This window comes from Quercus suber, unplaced genomic scaffold (genome assembly GCF_002906115.3).
Source record: "Quercus suber isolate HL8 unplaced genomic scaffold, Cork oak 2.0 scaffold_506, whole genome shotgun sequence".
Taxonomy (NCBI): domain Eukaryota; kingdom Viridiplantae; phylum Streptophyta; class Magnoliopsida; order Fagales; family Fagaceae; genus Quercus; species Quercus suber.
Genome location: NW_027069955.1, coordinates 239,338 through 262,423, shown reverse-complemented (window position 1 = coordinate 262,423; position 23,086 = coordinate 239,338). Strand labels below are relative to the sequence as shown.

Here is a 23,086-nt window from a genome sequence, read left to right as displayed (position 1 = left end):
TTTCTTTCTTGCAACTCTATTTTAGATTGATGGTTTTTTTTTTTTTTTTTTTTTGTGTCTCTACTTTTGGATGATACACTTTCGTGGTGTGTTTTTTGAGTTATTTATCACATGTACTCTCTATCCCTCTTATAGTTTTAGTTTGAGTTAATTTTTAGATATTTTAGAAGTGAGATGATTATGTATTTGAATGTCTCTATAAATTATTTGAATAATATCAATTATAAATTTGTGATGATGTTTGGTTATCATGATAATGTTCTTAAGAGAATGAAAAATTCAAATAATTAATTTTGGAACTTAAAAATTTCAGTTTTTAGAAGAAAAAAACCATAACACACTAATCACTATACAAAAGTTTGAATAATATAGATCACTTGGAAAAAGAATAGTATTTCTATCTTTTATCTCAAATAATAATAATAATAATAATGGAATAATATCAATCAAATGCACCTAAGATTTTTTTTTTTTTTTTTTAAATCAAAATAATAGAATGACATATTTGTAGAGATGGAGAGATGAAATATAATTTTAGAAATATTATTTCCAGTATGTTTTATAGAATAAATCATATATTATACAACGTTACAAAATAGTTGTATATTCTCACGCATCGCGTGGGTTTGCAACTAGTATATATAAAGACACTTTCTTGTACTAAAAGCATTAGGACTCCTATCAGGACTACTAATTTAATTAGTAAAATAAAGTCTAATAAAATTCTAACTTGGGCCTATGGCTATAAACGAGCCAAGTTGGTAATTGAACCTATGAGGTCATTTTTTGATTAATTTATTCTTTTCCCATATATAGTAAAACCATAATTAAAAATTTTTATCTCATCACAAATCTATAAAATTTTACTACGAATGGTCTGTTTATATTATCAATGCACTACAAATAATTATTTTATATCATATGAACCTATTTACAAACTTATATATTTCAATCTCAAGTCTATATAATTATATTTTTAGTCAAGTATACATATAAAAATATAATGATTATTTATAGTTAAATCGGACCTTATGTTTAGAGCCTAAACTTGAAGTTGAGCTTGGCTTGCTTGCTAAGGAAACAAACATAAACAAGTTTTTTTATGAGTTGAGCTTAAGTTCTTCATGAATAGCTTGATTCATTTACAGCCTTGCTTTGAGCCTAAAGAAAATAAACCTAAGATACTTAGGATCTCCTAGAAGATTCTAGGCTCAACTAAATTACCCAAAATACCCATAATTTGCAAGAATTGCAGAAATTACAGATTTGACCCCAACTACAAAATTGACCATAGCTTATGAAATAAAGATCCAAATAAAAAACTTGTGCGGGTCGCAAATGAGGCCGATGGGCTCAACCCCACTTGGGCTCAACTTATTTGTTTGTTGGACTGAATTTCCTACTATGGGTGGTTCTCCAACTAAAGGCTCAATGAGATCACTTTTCTCCTCTTCAGCAACACACTACTTCCTCTTCCTCCCCTAAGATATTCTCCCCATTTGAATTTTCTACTCCCTCTCTTCTCCACCCTCTTTTCAACCAGCCCTTCCCTCTTATCCTCCCCTCCTATTTATAGTTCCTAGCTCAGACGTAGGTTATCAATGCCACAGAGGGTCCAGTAAGGTTTTCTATAAGTGGGAGGTCAGGTATGGGTGGCTTTGGGACTTGGTTCCCACCCCCGTCGGCAGCTGGGCAGAGTCGGTGCGCGCTTAGTGTTACGGAGGGTCCTATCAGGGGGATGATAAGTGAGAATCTAGGCTTGGATGGCTTTGGGACTTGGTGCCCACTTCTGTTTAGAGCTCGACAGCGGCGCTTAAAGGGACTTCTCTAAGAAAAACAAAGATGACGCGCCGTTCAGTGACCTTTCCAAACATGCTCGGTAAATATATGCCGAGCATAACTTTAGTAGTGAAGCTCGGGCCCCCGGGCTGCGGTAGTGAGGGTTGGGCTTTAGGGCGAATGAGAGTTGGGCCCAATTACTGTGCATTCGAAGCGGAGGCTAGGGGCTGAGTGGGCCCAACGGTTTGGATGCCGCACAAAACTGTTTTAAACCTAAAAGACTCATACTTAGACGTTCAAAACCACATGACTTTTACTTCAATTGGACTCGCATGTGAACCCCATAAAATAATTCTTGAATAGCCAATAGACAAATTTGTAAAATATCCATCTTCCATGGTTGCACCAAAGAGAGAGAGAGAGAGAGAGATGGATTGTTTTGGGTGGCAACAACAGTGGGGTGCGTTGGGTTGTCATTGTAGGGGATGGGAGTGGGTCAATGGGTTGGGAATGAAATACAAAAAAAAAAAAAAATTTCAATTTAACCAAGATTTTACACTGCACTAATACTCTAAATCAATGAAAGCATTTTCGAAAAAAAAAAAACTTTTTGAAATACTGTCTGTATATAAAGTTTCAAAATCTATTCCTTGGTAGGCAAAAAATACAACATTACTTCTTTGACGAATATTTTTTTTTTACCTATTTTTTTGGGGTCATTTCTAAATAGTGTATAAGTTTACTTTGGAGGCCTATTTTTTTTTTTTTTTTTTTTTTTTGCAGAAGAAAAAACTGAAGATGAAGTAGCGTCAGAGCCTCATGGTATGGTGATTGATGTTAAAGAAGTTAAGATGACTAATTCAAGTGGACAAAAGAAATTTGAAAATGAAGAAATTGGGCATAAAGCTTCTTCACAATTAAGACAACTAGAGGGTATACAGGTTGAGGAAATGCAACTGCAAGCATCAAGTACTCTAAAACCTCAAGGAGTGGTGTTTGATGGTGAAGCAATTAAGATCCTTAAATCTAGTGAGATGGAACCAGAAGCAAGTGAGCAACATGGATTATTTCTCATGCAGGGTGGTTTAGGATTAACTAAGCCACCAAAGGATGAGGATTGGAAGAACGCCAAAGAGATTTACTTGATGGACAATGAGTTGTCTGATTTACCTGAGAATCCAAGGTGCCCCAATCTGTCAGCTCTGTTCCTTCCAAGAAACAACAAATTAAGAATGATTCCTCAGCCATTTTTTAATTTCTTGCCAGCCCTTCAAATCCTAAACTTATCCAGGACTGGTATCAAGTCTCTGCCTGATTCTCTTATCAGATTGGTAAGCCTCAAAAGATTGTTTCTAAATGATTGTCACCGTCTCATGATTTTGTTGCCAAAAATTGGAGATCTCAAGCAACTTGAGGTTCTTGATCTTGAAGGGGCAAACATTATGGATTTGCCTAAGGAGATTAAGAATTTAACTAATCTGACATGCTTGGAAGTTTCATTTTATGGATTTACGAGTAATGGTAGGAGAACCATGCAATCAAATGCTGTGGTTCCTTGTGGGGTAATTTCTGCATTGTCTCAGTTAGAGGAGCTGAATATTGATGTAAATCCAGATGACGAGCGGTGGGATGCATGTGTGGAAGATATTGTTAATGAAGTATGTACCTTAAAGAGGTTGGAAACTCTTAAATTCTATTTTCCAAGGGTGGAACTTTTGAGTCACTTCCAGTGGAATAGCCCATCACTTACTAATTTCAGATTTACTGTCGGTCACCATGTCAAGCGCATTATATCTCGAGTCCCTTCTGATGCTGAGTTTGAGCTGGAACGATGGGAGAGATGCTTGAAATACATAAACGGTGTGGGTGTCCATAGGGATATTAAGAATGTACTCCAACATGTGACCGCTTTTTTCTTGGACAGGCATGCGACTATTAAGAAGCTATCCGATTTTGAAACTAGAAATATGAAGCAACTAAAATGCTGTGTCGTGGGGGAATGTAATGAGCTTCAAGTGATTATAGATGCAGCAGATGCTTATGGGGAAGATGGTATAAGTGAAATAGTATCTGAGTCATATGATGCTGAAAGAATCGTTCTTGGATCACTTGAATACCTGTATATATATTATATGAAGGGTTTAAGAAGCATATGGGAGGGGTCAGTGCAGCAGAATTCCTCATTTCTTCTAAAGTCCTTGACATTGCGCACATGTCCTATGTTGACCACTATTTTCACTCAAGGGTTGCTTGATAACCTATGCAACTTAGAAGAGCTTAAAGTTGAAGACTGCCCCTCCATCAAAAGCATAGTAAGCTGCGGAAACTTTGCTGAGCTTAGAGCCTCTCATTTTCTCCCAAATCTTAGGAAGATTTTGCTTCATTACATGCCTGGGTTAGTTAGCATCTCTAGTGGTTTACACATTGCACCACAGTTTGAATTTCTGAGTTTATATAATTGCCCAAATCTTAAGAATCCATTAGTTGATGAAGTATCTTGTCAAGATTTGAAGAAGATAAAGGGTGAGAGGAGTTGGTGGGAAGCATTGGAGTGAAGCAATGGTCGTCCGTGTTATTTGGATGAAATTTTTGTCCCAACTGACATATGAGATTGCTGGGCACTTGAAATATTCAGTAATCAAAACTAGTCTGTGCATTTCCTTATTTAAAGTCATTGGTTTCAACTTTCATGTGAATGATGGTATATAATGTACGCTGAGACACATCCATGGACCACATTCTATTTGCTCTGCTCATACCCCTGTAGGCTGCAGCAGCAATGGTGTTTAGACCCTAGTTACATTGAATATAAAGGCCAATTAGTATTTTTTTTTATATATACTAGCAAATTTATATTTAAATTGAATATCATACTCCCTCTGTCCCATTTTTTTTGTCCTCTATCCTATTTTAAGATGTCCCCAAATATTGTCATGTTTCTAAAAATAAAAGTTATTAATTTACTAATGTTCCTATTATACTCCTATTAATTTACTAATTCAATTTTTTAATAAATTTTTTTAATGGTAGTTTTGAAAACTTACACATTTTTAAAAGGTAGACAAAGCAATAAATGATGTTTCCTTAAAAAGTTTGACTTTTTAAACAGGACAAAAAAAATTGGGATCGAGGGAGTATCATTTTATAGATCATCTTTTTTTTTTTTTTCTTATTAATATACACATTTTAAAATAAAATAATTATTGATAATTCAATTCATGTGGACATTGATGGTTAACTTCTTTATCTTCACTTGAAAAAACACTAATGGGATTTTGCCACATGTATTATTCAGTATCCACCAGCTCTATATCTGCTTTTAGCCAAATTTATGTCTCTCTTTTTTTTTTTCTTTTTTTTTTTAAGATATTTTGTTTTCAGAGCCAAATTTATGTCTTGTCTATAACATAAAGCAAAAACAAGCCGTTTATCAAACCGTTATCAAAAGCGCAAAATAAGAATTAAATAAAAAATCCTCCAATTTATTCTCTCTGTGAAATCTCGATGATGACTTGTCAAGGCACTGCCGATGAAGTCACTTCCTACGGCATTCATGCGAAAGCCAACGAGCCTCACTCGTTCCTCGGCACTCAAATGCAAACTCATGACTTGGCCGAACAAGCCAAAGCCCGGGCCTACGCGGCCTTCTCCGCCGGCGACTTCTCCTCGGCCGTCCGCCACTTCTCGAAGGCGATGTCTGTCGGTCCCTCCAACTACCTCCTCTACTCAAACCGATCCGCCACCTACGCCCGTCTCGGTAAGCACTCCGAGGCCTTGGCCGACGCCGAGAAAACCGTTCAGCTCAAGCCTGACTGGCCCAAGGGCTACTTCCGGCTCGGCGAGGCTCATTTCGGCTTGGGCCACTTCGACGAAGCTGCAGCGGCATATACGAAAGGCCTAGCTATAAAGACATATACGAAAGGCCCTAAGTGCGACCCCTATGACGAAGGTCTTAGAGCGGGCTTAGCGAAAGTACAGTCCGCAATTTCACGGTCACGAGCCGAGCCGGAGAGGAAGGCGCTGGCTCATAAGGAAATGGATTTCGATACGGCGATTGCGCATCATACGAAGGCGATCGAGTTGAACGATTAGGACATTTCGTTTCTCTTGAATCGAGCCCTCACTTATTTGAAAATAGGACAGGTATGATATGGGCTAAGCTGTCCTTATAAGTGTGAGGCTAATACAATGATAAATTATTGGTTGTCTAGAACAATTAGAAAATAGTGAATTTAATTATTTAATTTTAAAATTGTTTAATGTGCTTTAAAAAGTAGCACAAATCATATTAGAGTAAATTGCATCACTTTTTTATCTTTTTTTAATAAGTTTATAGTCTCAACAATTTCACAAAATATTTCACCAATGTCAAGGTGACAAGTTGTGAACGGCAAAGGATAAAGGGATGTTTGATTTAGATGTGAACTAGTAAAAATTATTCAACTCAATTGTTATGAAAAATTTTAAGTCTGTAACATTACTCTTTGTTTTTTCTTTTTTTGGCTAACATAGGGTTTTAGTGCATTTCACAAAATGACCCTATCCTACACATACCGGATAAATACCGGGTAAACTGCATTTACCAGTATACTTCACTTTCACTTGTGCCTCATGAGGATAAATTGCTTTGTCAAGGACGAAAAACTCCTGGATTATCCAGTAATTGGTTCTAGTAGATGGGGTTAGTTACCCATAGGAATTTGTTTAACAGTGTAAATTGTTGTATAGTATGCTCTGCAATGTGCAACTATTATGAGTGAATTTCTCCTATGTCATCTATGAAAAAAAAGTATACTTCACTCACATGTGGTTTGGGACGGTTTTACATCAGCTACCTGTGGTTTGGTCTTGATAAATACACCTTCAAACATGAGTTCATGACACAAATCACCAGTGAGTAAAATGATGCAACCTCCCCCCGCCCCCCCCAAAAAAAAAAAAAAAAAAACTCTACCTAAATTAATTTCAGCCAGGCCAAACCTGCTGAATCACCGAATGACCTAAATCCTATCATCTTGACAGCACTGATGTGTATATAAACATGTAATCCATTTAATAATAAGGTAATATGGCTTTAATTGTGATGTGTTTGGAATTTTTGAATGCTCACATAGAATTGGCCCATGTGCCATTGTTTTAGCTTATAGATGGAGCAGCATCAGAAGGAGATCGTTCATTCTTTTTACATCTTTTTGAGCATCAAACTGTTTTTTTGACAATGTTTTGCCACCGTCTAAAATGGTCCTAGTTACTGGCGACACTTGTTGCTATGAAATGTATGCATTGATTCTGAAACATGTGTACTGAGTTCCATTCCTGTTATAGTTTGATGCTTACACACAGCCAAGATATGATACGAATATTGGATGTATTAAACTGTCTGATATTGTCATTTATTTATTTTTAACACGCTCTGATCCAACTACTAATATTATTGTTAGTTCAGTATGTGGAATGTATTAAAGATTGTGATAAGGCTGTTGAAAGTGGAAGAAAGCTGAGATCAGACTCTGAGATGATAGCAATAGCTTTGACTAGGAAGGGAACTGCCCTGAGGAAAATGGCAAAATGCTCTAAGGACTATGAACCTGTTATTGAGATTTTCCAAAAAGCTCTTACAGAGCATCACAACGATGACACATTGAAGGAGCTAGATGATGCTATAAAAGCAAAGAGGGATCTAGAGCTACTACTAGAATCCTTTGATCCAAAATCTTCTGATGAGGAACATAAGAAAGGTATTCCCTCCCTAGAACACTAAACCTATTGTTTTATTTGTCTTATGTGTAGGGACGGAACCAAAATTTTAATCTGGGAGGCCAAAGTATAAACAAACTTTGACTGTTCTCATCTGATTGGCCCATGGTAATGCCTTCTAATTGTTTAATCAATAGCCTCACTAAGTGGTTAAAAAAGAGCTATGAATCTTGTGCTGTTACAAAAGACTTAACAACTAACTAGTTAAAAAAAGGAAATTAAGCAACCTATTACAAAAACTTCAAAAAAGCTTAGATGCTCCTGCATCAAAAACTGCTATCAATTTTATTGCAAAATGTTTACAGTTTACGAATTGACGTGGAAATTTGTGACTCAGCTGGTTAAGTGGGGTCACATGTCAAGTGTGATGCACGTGTTATTTTTTTGTTAATATAACACCAACACAGACAGCAGGACATTGCAGCAACGTTATAAAATTGGGGGGTCATTAATGAATCTCGAAAGCATGGAGGACATTGTAATTAGAGTAAAAGATTAGGATCGAACAGTGTAATTTATCCTAACAAAAAAAAAAATTTCAGAGCTAATCAGTCCCAACACTGGCATCAATTATCAAAGACTTTCCAGGATGGAATCATCAAAGGCATCTCATTCTAATAAGAAATACCAGGATAGTGAGCCTACCGTTGTTGTTGCTAATCCTTTCAATTCCGATGATGGGTACAGATGGCGTAAATATGGGCAGAAGCTGGTCAAGGGCAATGAATATCCACGAAGCTACTACAAATGTACATGTGTGGGTTGTAATGTCAGAAAATGGGTTGAGCAATCTCCTGCCGGAGAAATACCTAAAATTAAGTACGAAGGCAAACATAATCATGAGATGCCTAATAAGCTTGCAAAAGAAAGTAGTGATTTGCAATATCTGGCCGAAAATATGAACATTCAAAGTCAATTGGAAACAAAAAGTGACTGTGAGGAGGAAGATGGCTACAAGTGGCGTATATATGGGAAGAAGAAAGTTAAACGCAGTGAATATCCACGAAGCTACTACAAATGTACATATCCGAATTGTCTTGCCAAAAAAAAGGTTGAGTGTTCTCATGCAGGACATAAAATTGAAATTGTCTACAAAGGCACTCATAATCATCCAAAGCCTCAACCCAGTATTAAGCGAGCAAAAGAAGGTAGCGATCTCAGTGAAAATATAAATTCTCAAGCTAAGCCAGATCTGGGTTTGCAAAGCCAGGCTGGAAATTGGAACAAGTCAAGTCAAGTGGTACCAGCTTATACAGTTCCTGAGAGGGATCAAGAATCTACTCAAACAGCACTCACTCAAATAACAGGATCAAGAGACAGTGAGGGGGTAGGTGATGCAGAAACAATAGAAGAGGGGAATGGGCCAAATCCAAAGAGAAGGCATGTTCCAACCTATTTTTGTACATATTCATCCTTTTACCCTTTTTGGTTTTTTGTGATTTTTGAAATATATATATATATATATATATTTTTCCCTTGGAGTGCAGGATGAAAAATGCTGGGACATCTGAGGTCCCTTTGTCACACAAGACCGTGGCAGAACCAAAAATCATGGTGGGCAAAGGCAATCCTCATCAAGGTGGTAACTCCATCTGTTTCTTTTCTTTTTCTTTTTCTTTCTCTTTTGTGTGTGTGTGTGTTTTGTTCCCATGATTGCGTGGTGCAATTGGATTCTAAGAATAAATCACCATTTTTCTGACAAGAAAATTAAAATCATTAAATTGAGTGACAGAGTTGCATCAACTTTGACCCCAGTTAAATGGCTTCTTGTATAAATAAATTACCTCTAAGATGAAGCTTTAGGGTTTATATAATTTGAAGTGTGGCGAGCTTTTTATTTTTATTGTCTGATCTGATTTGCAATCAACTTTTAAAAATGATTTTATTTATAATTTGTCTCCAATTTTTTTTTTAATTTAATATATATTAAAGGGACTGAAGCTTACAATCCTAAAATATGGTTAAACACGTCAATGAGGCTGTCTATTAAAGTTAAAGAGTTTTTTTTTTTTTTTTTGATAGGTAACCAGTGCATTTTTATTGGTCAATAAAAATATAAACTTTGAGTTTACGATGATGAATACAAAGGAACAAGGAATACATAAATTCAAACAATCAAATTATTGGTGTAAGAGAAGCTAGGAAATCAAGAATGGATGAACAATCTGAGGAACCCCAATACCTGGACCAATCAAAGACAGTTCTGGCACAAATATTTGAGTTAATGCAATGAGTTTTCGATGTCCTCAAACAAATGAAGATTCCACTCCTTCCATACAATCCACATCAAACAACCTGGAATCATGTTCTAAACATATGAGCCTTGCTTCTCAAGCCAATTCCTCCAACAAAACAATTAACTCAATATAAAGTCTGTCATGACTCAATGAGTCCCAAATATCTTAAACACGTCCACCAACAGAGTATGGGAAACATCACAATGAAGAAGTAAGAGATGATCCACTGATTTCCCAATACTTTAACACATACAACACCAATTCACTTGTGGCAATCCTCTCCTCATAAGATTATCCAAAGAAAGGATCCAACATAAAGCTGCTGTCCACATAAAGAAAGCTACCCTTTTAGGAACCTTAACTTTCCAAATACACTTACATGGAAATGGAGAATTAGTAGCACCTCAAATCTCTTGATAAGAAAACCAAGTCTCAAACTTGCCACTCCCTTTGAGGCACCAACGCATCATGTTGGCTATCACTTCACTCACCATTTGGAACCCAAGAGTAAATATGATCAAGAAAAGAGAAAATCACCTCGACTTCTCAATCATAAAAATCTCTGTGAATTCTCAAGTTCCAAGTCCTATTATTCCCATCTACCTAGTGGTCCAAAACATTAGAGATAAAAGCTTCCTTATAACATTAACACTCAAAAAGATCAAGGTAAAGAGTCTTAAGAGAAGTGTCCCTAGACCACCAATCATGCCAAATAATAATATGATTACCCTCTCTAGCTTCGAAAGCCAAATGTTCAGAAAAACTATCCCAACGTACTCGTATACTACACCATAAACCACACCCATGAGCCCCCTAACTAACTTTAGTACTCCTCCTCCCTCTATCCCCATATTTGGTGGAATAACCCGTCTTCATAAATGAGAAACTTTTTTCTTATGATGTAGGAGAAGTTCACTTAGATTAGTTGCATGTCACATAGCATACTGGACAAAAATTCTCACTGATAATCAAACTTCTATAGGCAACTAACTCCACCTGCCGGGACTAGTTACCAAGTAATTTAGGAGTTTTACTTTTACTTTTACACCCCTGATAGGCTAAGCAATTTATCCTCATGCCCAGGAAGGAAACTTCATGCCCAAACCTCCATAATCATTTCCCTAGCAATGCTTACCTCAATGTGAGAAAAAACCTTGTCCCTTGCCACCAAGAGGTATTTGAAGCCTTCCTCTGATGCCCCCTAGAAGAAATTTCTTTAAATTCTTTCCAATCTGTCAGCCACAAATTTAGGGATGGTAAACAAAGAAAAATATTATGTTGGAAGGCTTGACAGAGTGCTTTTCAATAAAGTGAGTCTACCTCCCTTTGATAAGTAGAGTCGCTACCAACTAGAAAGTTTCTTTTCCATCTAATCCAAAATGGGATTCCAAATAGAAGTTACCTTTAAACAGTGTACCCAAAGACATTCTGAAATATTTCATTGGCAAACTACCCACCTTGCACTGAAGTATACTAGCTTAATCATCCAGGTTACTCACCTTCCTAATAGGGACAATTTTAATTTTCCCCACATTAACCTTCAATCCAGTAATTGCTTGGAAACATATAAGAGTCATCCTGATGTAAAACAATCATTCCCTAGAAGCATTGCAAAATAAGATAGTGTAATTAGCAAAAAGATGTGAGATACACTCTCTATCTGTGTTATTAAGCCTCACATGAAATCCATGTATTAAACCGCTCTCCTCAATTTTCTTCAATATCTTGGGCAAAACCTCCATGATCAGATGAAACAAAAGAGGTGACAAAAGATCTTCTCGTTTCAAACCCCGTGTGCTTAAACCCAGCAGGGGGAGCCATTAACCAATGTTGAGAAATGAACAGTGGTGACACAGGGCCTAATCCACCTCCTCCATCTATCCCCCAAACCCATTCTGCTCAAAAGATTAAACAAAGAATCTCAATTCACATGATCATAAGCTTTTTCTATGTCCAGCTTGTAGGCCACATCCGGGATACAGCTCTTCAATTTTCTATCTAGCCACTCATTAGCAATGAGTACTAAATCTAAAATCTGCCTACCACTAAAAAACATCCATACTAGGTGCTCAACAATCTCAACCAAGTATCAATCACAACAAAAGCATCCACTTTGATATCACAAATTTCGCCATAGGGATCGATAAAAATCACATAAATTCTTCATAATTACATATAACTCACATAAATTATGCCAATAAGCATGCCACGAAAAAATACACAAAAATATTACAAAAGTAGGAATTAAATTGAGATTTTGAGAGAGAGAGAGAGGTCGTGTGGGTTGGCAGCGATAGTGGGGCAGGGTGGGTTGGTTGTTGTAGGGGATGGGGGTGGTCAATGGATTGGGAATGAAAAATAGCAAAAATAATTACAAAAAAATGTTCACTGTGGGTTATCTTGGCTAAAACTGGTGGATTGCTGGTCTAATCTGTTGTGTTGGAAGAGCTTTGTTGGTGGGCTCGTGCAATGGTTTCTCTTGTGGTTTGGAGTGATTAGCTTGGGGGTGGGAGTTGGCTACTTACTCAGGAGTTGGAGGGTGTTCTGTTGTGCTCTCTGAAAATGTTTTTTTTTTTTTTTTTTTGAGAGTCAAAACAGAGTATTATTATTATAATGCTGGAAAATCAGAAATAACAACATGACTAATATCTATTGGATCATGCTCCATCTAGACTAATAAAGGAAAAGAAACAATTGCTCTCTTAGCTAAAGCATGGGCTGCACAAGTACCCTGCCGCCTAGTATGAGAGAAAGAAAAGGTTCTAAGCGAACCTACTATAGACATTGTGTCTTTGATAATCACCCTCATGGCTGAATAAGCCCCGTCCACTGCCTTCAAAGCCCTCCAAACTACCTCAGAATCTCCTTCAAATTCAGCAACCGATAAGCCCAATCCCACAACAAATTTTGCTGCTCTTCTTATAGCTAATGCTTCCAGCACCTCCACTGAACCCGGGTCAGGTATTTTTTCAGCTAAGGTAGCAATCACATCCCCCTTACCATCTCTAACTATAACCCCTATCCCTACTTCCTCTGACTCGGCGAACACAGCACCATCATAATTTGCTTTATACATTCCATCCCCTGGAGGTATCCATTTTGTATTTTCCTTTCGTTGCTGCACCTTGGTCACTTGGATTTTTGATTGAAAATCCGAGAGGTAACTTCTAGCTATTTCAAAAAGCTTATCTCTCAGCACCCCTTTCTCATTTAGCCTTAGCTTGTTTCTTTAAGTCTAGGTAAACCAAGCCACCACCCCAAACAGCTCCAGTCTCTTTGCCCTCTGTCCGACCAGGTTTATTAGTTCTTGCATGTCCTGAAGACGAGGAACCTCTGTTTGGACCTAGCTGAAATAGGGTTTCCAAATTTCTTTGAGTGTCTCGCAACTCCACAACGCATGGAACGTTGTTTCCTGATCCAGAAGGCAGGCATTACACCTCGCATCCTCAAGAATTTTTCTTTTCTTCAAATTATCCTTTGTGGGCAGCACATTAGAGCAGACTCTACAAAGAAAAAACTTGATTTTGTTAGGAACGTGAAGCTTCCAAAGGCATTTCCAGAAAGCTGATCTATGCAATGAGTCCGAGCTTGATACAGCATTGGAGTTTGCTTCCTTACATAACATTTGATACCCCAACTTAACCGAATACTCCCCATCGTGACTGTCGGGCCGAATGAGGCGATCTTTCTATTCAGTCCAGCTCAGTGGAATTGCTTTTATTCTAGTAACCTCAAAACTCAAAAAATGCTAGTTGAGCAAATTAATATTCCAAGACCGAGTGTTTGGATTTATGAGGGCAGCAACCTGAGATCCTTTTAATGCCACTACCTGTGGAGAAACAATCCTAGCAGACCCTTTCCCTGGCAGCCAATTTTCTCCATATATATCTATACTCTTCCCATCTCCTATTCTCCATCTCATACCCATCAAAATCACATTTCTTGACTTAAGGATACTCTGCCAAGCATAAGAACCTGTGGCTGCTAAGGCTTCAAAAATGGACCCCTTGGGAAAATACTTCACTTTAAAGACCCAATAAAAAAGAGAGGATTGGTCCTTCAATAGTCTCCACACTTGTTTTGCCAACATTGCATCATTGAATTTTTCCAAGTCTTTGAAGCCTAACCCTCCTTCTAATTTAGGCTGGCAAAGAACCTCCCATTTTTTCCAATGAATTTTCCGTTGCTCACCCTTTTGTCCCCAAAAGAATTTCCGGATTAATGCCTCAATTTCATGACAAAGACCCACCAGTAATTTGAAGCAACCCATTGTGAATGTAGGAATCGCTTGCACCACTGCTTTGAGAAAAATCTCTCTACTCGCTTGGGACAATAGTTTTTCCTTCCACCCTTGAAATTTGCTCCACACTCTTTCTTTGATGAAATTTTGACTTGCTTTTCTATTCCTTCCAACCACCGCCGGCAAGCCAAGGTACTTCTCATACTCTTTCACCTCCGGCACCTGTAAAAATCACCGGTACTTCTCATACTTCTCATACTCTATAAATGTTTTATGTGTTAAGGCCAGGCCTAAAACATTTTAGGCCTTTCTCAATTGTGTTTTCCCACTCAACCTAAAATATTTTTGGGAAAACCAGGATTCACCTGCACCAAACACACAAAAACAATGAAAACATTTTAGGAAAGCGACAAACTTTTGCGTTACTGTCAACATATTAGGCTTCATGAATTATTCATTGGTGGACAAAATATACAACATTTTTTCTTTGACAAGAAATACCAATTACTTCTTTAAAACAATACTATTTTTTTTTTTTAATAGAGAATGTATTTTTTATTTTTTATTTTTGTTGTTGGCCATAATAGAAAATGTTTTTTTTTGGGGTGGGGGGGGGGAGGAGGGTTATTTACAATGGGTCAGACCACTGAGTTGAATCTCGCTATTAACTTCAGGTCAGACCACTGAGTTGAATCCCGCTATTAACTTCAACGACCTGCTGCCTGCCGGTTGTTGGCTGGTTGTTTGGCTACAGTTTGGGAGTTTTTCCAGACTACTATGGTTGGTTCAGCTAGAAAAAAGTTTCTCTCCAAACTCGTTTGGAGAGAAATCCTACAAACTCATCATATATCTTTATATTGAGTGTGAATTTTGAAAATCTAACCATTAAATTGCATGTTCTTATTACATCCTTAATGCGTACAAAATTTCAAGAAAATCAAAGATCAATTGCTATATCATCAAATAAATGTTATAATATCAAGTTTTTGTAATCTAAAGTTATATATAAAAAATAAGTTAATTGATCAAATAATAAATAACATCCGATTTAAATAAAATTTGATATGCATGTTAAGGACATAAGGAACATGAAATTCAAAGGTTAGATTTTCAAAATTCACACCCAAAAAGGAAATATATGAGAAGTTTGAAGAGTTTCTCATCAAACTAGTTTGGAGAGAAACTTTGTTTGTTCAATTAATAATATTCTCCCCTCCCTCTACAAAACGAACTGTGCCCAATCCAATCTTTGACCTTAGATATCCTATTTTTGGGGTTGGAACTGGCTTTGTGAAAGATTAACTGATAAGCATTAGAGCATCCGTAGCAGATGTTCCAAAAATTATGCCATTTTACAACATCAAACACCTACTTTATTATTTTACCACATCATTTTACAACATCCCATTTATTAGATGTTTTATCCCTCAGTTCTATACATTAAAATAATATTTACTTCCTATTAAAATAATATATTATCTCATTCACGTTATCATCAACAACAGCCACACCATCAACGGCACAATCACCAGCCACCAATATCCACTGCTACAATAACACCTCTACTGCAAACCAACAACCACAATTACCAATATCAGATCAACCCAAATTGCAGCAAAAAAAAAAAAAAAAACCCACAACCAGAGAGAGGCAGAGTGAAAGGCGGACAGAGAGGAGAGGGAACACCGGCTAAACCCATCTCCACCGAGCCTAACGCCGTAGCGACATTCTTCAAGGCGATGGTTGGCGATGGTCGGCGATGGTCTCCACGATGATTGGCGATGGTCAGCGATGGTCTCCATAGAGCGTGGGTCTACAGTGGGTTACGGTTTTGGTTTGTGGTTGTGGTCTCAAGTAATGGATCTGTGGGTTGAGTTTAATTTGCAGTGGGGGTGGTTGTGGATTCCGATGGAGTAGTGGGTTCCAATGGAGTGGTGGATTCCGATGGTTGTGGGTTAAGATATGGTGGTGTCGTGGTGGGTTTGTTGGGTGTTTTTGGATTTGGGTTTTGTTGCTGCGGTGGTGCTTGTGGTTGGCTGAGGTGGTGGTTGTGGAGGATGACGATGATTGGCCGCCGCCGCCGCCTTCTTTTGGGCCACCTTCTTCTTGCTCGCGTCCGATTGTGAGAAGAGGAAGAATAGGTTGGGAACTTGGGAGGAAGAGAGAGAGACAAATTCTGAGAAGGGAGAGAGAAAATCAAATAAAGAAATGAGAGGAGAGAGAAAAGTCAAATAAAATAATACTTTTTGGTTTACCACATATGTCCGTACCGTTGCAAATTTGCAACGGTATGGACATAAATGGTATAATTTTACCACATTTGCAATATCTGATGGGGAGCTCTTTTTTGTGGTTGGTGTGAGATATGTGCCAAATATTTAGCATTTGGCACATATCCCACATCTACTGTGGGTGCTCTTATGCGGGTGCAGTTTATTATCATCACTTGGTATTTTCCATTGCGTTGAGTTTGTTTTCTTTTAAAATTAGAATTTTATGTGTCCTTTGGTCATTGCTCTTTTTCTTTCAAGAATTTTTTTTTTTTTTTTTGAATTTCTATTATCTTATTTCTTTATAATTTTAAAATGGATGGAAAACTTACTCAATTAATTTAGGGATACTTGGTAAATCTCACATGTGCTTGTTCAATATATATCTTCTCAATCTTTTCTTTTCCTTTTTTTTGGGGGGATCATTTCTGTATAGGAAGTATAAATTTTCTTGAATTTTTTTTTTTTGGCAGATAAAAACGGTGAAAAACAAATAGCATCAGAGCCTCATGGTATGGTGTTTAACGTTGAACCAGTTAAGATGACTATTTCAAGTGAACAAAAGAAAATTGAAATTGGAGAAATTGAGAATTTAGCTTCACAAGAAAGACAACCAGAGCGTATAAAGGTTGAGGAAATGCAACCACAACCATTAAGTACTCAAGGAGTGGTGTTTGATGATGGAGCAGTTAAGATCCTTAAATCTAATGGGCAGTTGGAATCTCAGATTGTAGACATTGAGATGGAACCTGAAGCCAGTGAGCAATGTGGATTATTTCTCATGCAGGGTGGTTTAGGATTAACTAAGCCACCAAAGGATGATGATTGGAAGAACGCCAAAGAGATTTACTTGATTGGGAGAGATGCTTGAGATACATAAATGGTGTGGGTGTCCCTAGGGATACTAAGAATGTACTCCAACATGTGACCGCATTTTTCTTAGACAGGCATGTAACTGTTAAGAAGCTATCTGATTTTGGGACTAGAAATATGAAGCAACTAAAATGTTGTGTCGTGGGGGAATGTAATGAGGTTCAGGTGATTATAGATGCACAAGATGCTTACGGGGAAGATGGTATCAGTGAAATAGAATCTGAGTCATATGATGCTGAAAAAATCGTTCTTGGATCACTTGAATACCTGTATATATATTATATGAAGAGTTTAAGAAGCATATGGGAGGGGTCTGTACAGAAAAATTCTTTATTCCTTCTCAAGTCCCTGACATTGCGCACATGTCCTCAGTTGACCACTATTTTCACACAAGGGTTGCTTGCTAACCTATTTAACTTAGAAGACATTAAAGTTGAAGATTGCCCCTCCATCAAAAGCATAGTAAGCTGCGAAATCTCTGCTGAGCATAGAAGCTCTTATTTTCTCCCAAATTTGAAGAAGATTACACTTCATTACATGCCTGGATTAATTAGCATCTCTAATGGTTTACAAATTGCACCAAAGTTAGAATGGTTGAGCTTTTATAATTGCCCAAATCTTAAGAATCCATTAATTGATGAAATCTCTAGTCAAGATTTGAAGAAGATAAAGGGTGAGAGGAGTTGGTGGGAAGCATTGGAGTGGAGCAGCAGTTGTCCAAGTTATTTGGAAGAAATTTTTGTTCCAATTGACATACAGGATTGCTGAGTACTTGAAATATTCCCTGGTCAAAATTAGCTTGCGCAAGCTCATTAATTCAATGTCAATTATGGTGTATATATAATTGCAAGCTGAGGCATCCTTGGACCACTTTCTGTTTGCTATATATGTTTATACTCTTGTAGCTGCTATGGCGATGAGATCCTATTTACATTAAATATAGTCCCTCTAGCCCGATGTGTCTTTCTAATGTTATTTGTGAAAAAAAATGTATACCGTTCGTTCAGGTTTAAGATCCTCGGAACACAAAATGCTAACGAAATCCAAGTTCATGAAAATGTGGGAAATTCGTTCCTGGTTTCTTACAAAGTGCATATTATAAAGCTCTAGACTAATATAGTCCTTTTGTGATGGTTGTCTATCTGTGATTGTGCGCTTTTTAATTTGGAAACCAGAATTCTATCCTGGTTGCATAGCCCAAACTATTGTATATACTAAAGTAATCACCTAACATTATTAAACTTTTCCCATCAATTGATTTTATGGATGATAAACGGCTCTGTTTGTTACATGGACCACGGATGTTAGTTTCTTAGATGTCACTAGGCCTTTCAACGAAAACTATCTTATGAGCTCCGCATATATATATGCTAGTTTCTTAAGAAACTGGCATATATATAGATCTTAAGGTTTTCAGCGTAATACGCATACCAATGCCATAGGAAGCTTGACCTTAGTATAGTCACTACTCACTACTCACCATGCGAATACTATTTTTGAGTTCACCTCAAATTATTATTTTTAACAAAAAGTAAAAGAAATTAAAAGAATCACCTAGAGTATATGCTTAGTCTTCCAAACGCAAATCATAATTAGTGAAACACACTTTGATGCTTATTATTTCTAAAAATCCTAATTTCTCCCTCAAAAGTTCTCATGCTTAGTTAAACATCCCTGTTCTTAACTAATTGTTACTGTTAGAAAAAGTTTATTTGCCATTAGCTGATTTTATTTTGTTTTGTCTTTGACTTCTATATATTGTCATATTTTATACGCTACATCTATATTTATATAATTAATATCTAAAAGCTAACATAGAATTTTTTTTTTTTTTAATAAATACTTATTACGCTCCTATTGAGCTATATATTAACATAGCATTTTTCTTTTGATTCATTCAGTCCATTCAATCCAATTCAGTACATTTGGTCCACTTTGGAGATGCTATGAGAGGAGAGATTTGTGTAGAAAAGAGGAAATGCTTCATTGACAATTATGCATGGTTTTAAAAACTAAAATGGTCAAATAACTGGAAAAGAGACCGATTCCCAATCTTTTTTGCTAGTTTGAAGGGTTTTACGGGATTGGATAAGTGTCTGAGTCTGATTCTATTTATAAAACTATACAATATTGTCAAATTCTTAGCATAATGTTGGTAAATTCTTGATATAATTCCATTTTTCTTATGTTGTTAAAATGTGGTACCCTTGTATAATATATAAGTGATTGATTTACTTCTATCTACTTCCTTTTTCGGTTATTCAAGACGTATAGAGAACGAATCATTTGTAAGGAGTACTAGAAATAAATTCTAACTATACATTACATTATTTACAAAATATCTCTCTTATATAATAATCAATAAATCATAACTACACATTACATTTTTCTTATATATATATATATATAACGGAGATCTCATGTGGGAGTGTATGAGGTTCTGCCATGTGGTGCTGTAATTTTGCATTTATCCTTTCTTTTTACCTCTTTTCATTAAGTTTTTTTTTTTTTTATTGTTACCCAAAAGATTACATTAACATATTTTTATTATTATTTCATTAATTGTCTGAGCTTACACCACACTTTTCTCTCTTCTTCATATCTTTTAGCATACCCACCATTTTAGTATTAAAAACAAAAGCAAAAAAGAAAAAAAAAATATATATATATATATATATATATATTATTGTATTAAAAACAAAAGCAAATATATATATATATATATATTAAGGACTAATATAACTAACCAGATAAAGGACTAGGGAGAGATAGTGAGGCACAAAAATGTTGTAGATTGTTAAATGAAACGCACTGATTCACTATTACCAAAATAAAAGACCTAAGATTGACAAAGCATTTGTAAGAGATAGAAAGAGAGGAATCTAAGGGGTTGTCACTATTGTCATGCTGGCCTCTCACTACCATCAAGCTGCCAAAACCCACGCAGGTATTTTTATTTTTTTTTCTTCTTAAGATAAACTCATTACTAACAAAGTTCTATAACAATTATGCTATAATATATGTTGAAAGTTTAGATTTGTGTGAAAACATAAGAGCTTGTTCAGACTCCCAATTAAAAATTACGGTTAAATTGCTTTTACTCTAACACATCTAAGTGTGGAACAAGAGTAAATGAAGCGCAATCACCGGATCTACTCTAGTGCATACACATGAACAATAAAACAATAAAAGTAAAACACAAGAGTAAGGGAAGAGAGAAGCAAACACAAGATAACATCAAGTCGTGTTATTTAAGAGGAAACTGAAGAACCTGATGAAAAACCTCCCCACAGCCTCCCAAGTTGAAATCGATCCACTAGAGAATAAAGTTGGAGTACAAGAATAACAAAAAACCCTCCAAACCTAGTCTACCTAATGTACTTGAGCCTTCCAAACTCCTGCTACCAACGGACTTCTCAGAGTCATGTCTTCTCTAGCTATCTGAATCCCGCAATACGCCTGATTGCATCCGCCAAGCCTCACCGGCTTCTTTTGGAAAATCCCAAAAACTTCTTAAACTCCAAAACATTTTTTACACTTTAAGAAGATGTGAATTGTGTTTGGGTACAAATCTCCTCTCAAGGAATGACAATGGGAGAGGAAGGAGAAGAGGATAGAATGATTTTTCACTAAAGATGAGTAGCTTTCTCTCTAAAAGATGGATGTGTTGTGTTGTAGAAAATCTATCTAGGGTTTTTCTCTCTAAATAGCCTCTCATACATTTGTGGGTAATGAGGGTATATATAGAATGAGTGAAGGGTAAGAAAGTCATACTTAAAATCCTCTAGGCAGAGAGTTTCGCGGGTATATCACGGGTTGGCCCTTGTTGCAAGACACTCGCAAAATTGACAGTCTGGCACGACTCTTCAACTCACATGGCTCTTTCATGGGATAGCTTCTCGCGAGGTACTCACGAAATCCACTTGTTCATCCAATACATGCTTGATTCTTTACCAACTTAATACTAAATCTAATACAATAAAATCCCACAAAATACAAGGAACAAAATAAAGCAATTACAATTGTCATAGAATAAATCACAACTTTACATATGTACAACATTCTCCAAAGGCCTTGTATCTGAATTGGCATCTCCCAATGTACAAAATGCTTGGGGGTTTAGAGGGGAAAAGGTTCGAACTGTGGGGTTAGTAGCATGTTATAATTATCTCTAAAAAAAAAAAAAACTTACATAAAACATTACAATATTATCCAGATGGGGTTGGTAGCATGTTGTAATTAGTCTCAAATGAGACTCAAATCATAACTCTAGAGTCTAGTCACACCATACTAAACCACATCCATTAGAGCAAAGGAGGCACAGAAGGTATATAAAGTCAATTCTCTTAAGAGTATGGATAATACACAGTTGTAGTGCATGATTTGAATATAATCTGATCAAAACATATCATGAACAGAATACACATCCTGCTTACATAATCCTGATGCCACATTTGAGGAGACATTTTTCATTTTTGTATGATACCTAAGATTGTACCGTGTGTAATTAATTGGAAAAATAAATGAATTTAATAGAATATTAAAATGTCATACTCGTTATTTGAATTTAATACCTGATTCTTCAAAAGAATAATACATTGAAGAAACTGAAAAGCATCTCCCAAAGAGATCCACGTTACTGCTTCTAAAAGACCTCGATAAGGAAAAAGCCAAATAACATTTTTTATCCGTACCCTATTTGTGTTGCTTATATATTTTTTCAACAATAATCTATTGCTCTATTTTGATCTTCGAAGTATCCAAAAGAGACTGGAACTCACTTAAGACTTTGATTCCATTCGTCTATGTTTTAATCGGACACCTTAAATAGATACCCACACATCAATTTAGAAAAGAAAAAAAAAACAAACAAACAAATAAACAAACTAACTAACTCAAATACCTTAAATAGAAATATAACCCAAAAAGCCAAATAAAAAACAATCCAGCCAAATCATAAAATTAAACATAATCATATTTAATGCACAAATTGAAAAGCAAAAAACCAGCCAGTAGCAGTTCTAGAGGGGCGGTAGACGTTGGGAGGAGGTAGGCCTTTTTGTGAAGTCTAATCTTCATTTTAGTGTAACTAAGATGAAGAGTTTTTTTTTTTTTGGGTAGGAAAGGATTAGAACTTAGATTAGTGGTTAACAAGTTTGTTACAAAATGTATTAGGCCAATAATCTACCCACCACATGCGGTGGTTCAACAAAAACAACAAAGGAGGTAAGAACACAACCCCATTCTAACTAACTCATCTTTTTTCTTGATTACAAACTATGGATATATGACAATGGAAGTTTTTGTTTTTTGTTTTTTCTTTATATCAGGTTGATTGGGATTGAAGTGGGGTCTTTAGACTGATACACTGGTCCTTAAAAATGGGAAGAAGGTGGACCAAACCAACAGGTCTATCGCTGATGTGACAAAATTTTAAGTGTTTTTTGTTCCTAGGTAGCATCACATGAGACATTGTAGGAGTTAATTTTTTCTCAGTTTCTGCTATTATATATAGTATATAAAGTATATAATATGAAATAAAATGATAGTGATTTTAAGCTAAGGCATCCTTGGATCACTTTCTGTTTGCTATGCTTATACTCTTGGAGTAAATTAGGCGTTGAGACCCTACCTACATTGAATACAATCCCTCAAAAGTTTATGAAACATAAGGAATTGCAATTTAAATCTTCTATATATTAATTTTGTCAATGTCCCTAAATCGCATATAATGTAACCATTGCACTATTTTCAAATGAATGCATAATGACCAATGTTCATACAATCTCATTAAATTAAATATTTTTATTAATAAAATAATCATACAAATTAGATTTTATGGAACAAATCCCAACAATATAACCATGAAGGGTTTAATCCCAAGTACATTATTACTACAACGGGTGTAATTGAGGTGAATTATAATTGTG

At 36.2% G+C, this 23,086-nt stretch overlaps 3 protein-coding genes across 3 annotated transcripts; all 3 read left to right on the top strand.

Moving 5' to 3' along the window:
- Positions 1 to 2,630: 2,630 nt before the first annotated feature.
- LOC112006922 (disease resistance protein At4g27190) lies at positions 2,631 to 4,334 on the top strand. The gene has a single exon (XM_024039240.2). It carries the CDS (start codon positions 2,631 to 2,633, stop codon positions 4,332 to 4,334), a length of 1,704 nt encoding a protein of 567 aa, XP_023895008.2.
- Positions 4,335 to 5,286: 952 nt separating this feature from the next.
- LOC112006921 (hsp70-Hsp90 organizing protein 2-like) lies at positions 5,287 to 5,871 on the top strand. Its single transcript, XM_024039239.1, has one exon. It carries the CDS (start codon positions 5,287 to 5,289, stop codon positions 5,869 to 5,871), a length of 585 nt encoding a protein of 194 aa, XP_023895007.1.
- Positions 5,872 to 8,080: 2,209 nt separating this feature from the next.
- LOC112006920 (probable WRKY transcription factor 3) lies at positions 8,081 to 18,245 on the top strand. Its single transcript, XM_065763415.1, has 3 exons — positions 8,081 to 8,916; positions 9,024 to 9,115; positions 16,757 to 18,245. The coding sequence occupies exons 1-3, from the start codon at positions 8,126 to 8,128 to the stop codon at positions 17,152 to 17,154; spliced, it is 1,281 nt and encodes a 426-aa protein (XP_065619487.1). The 5' UTR covers positions 8,081 to 8,125; the 3' UTR covers positions 17,155 to 18,245.
- Positions 18,246 to 23,086: the final 4,841 nt, after the last annotated feature.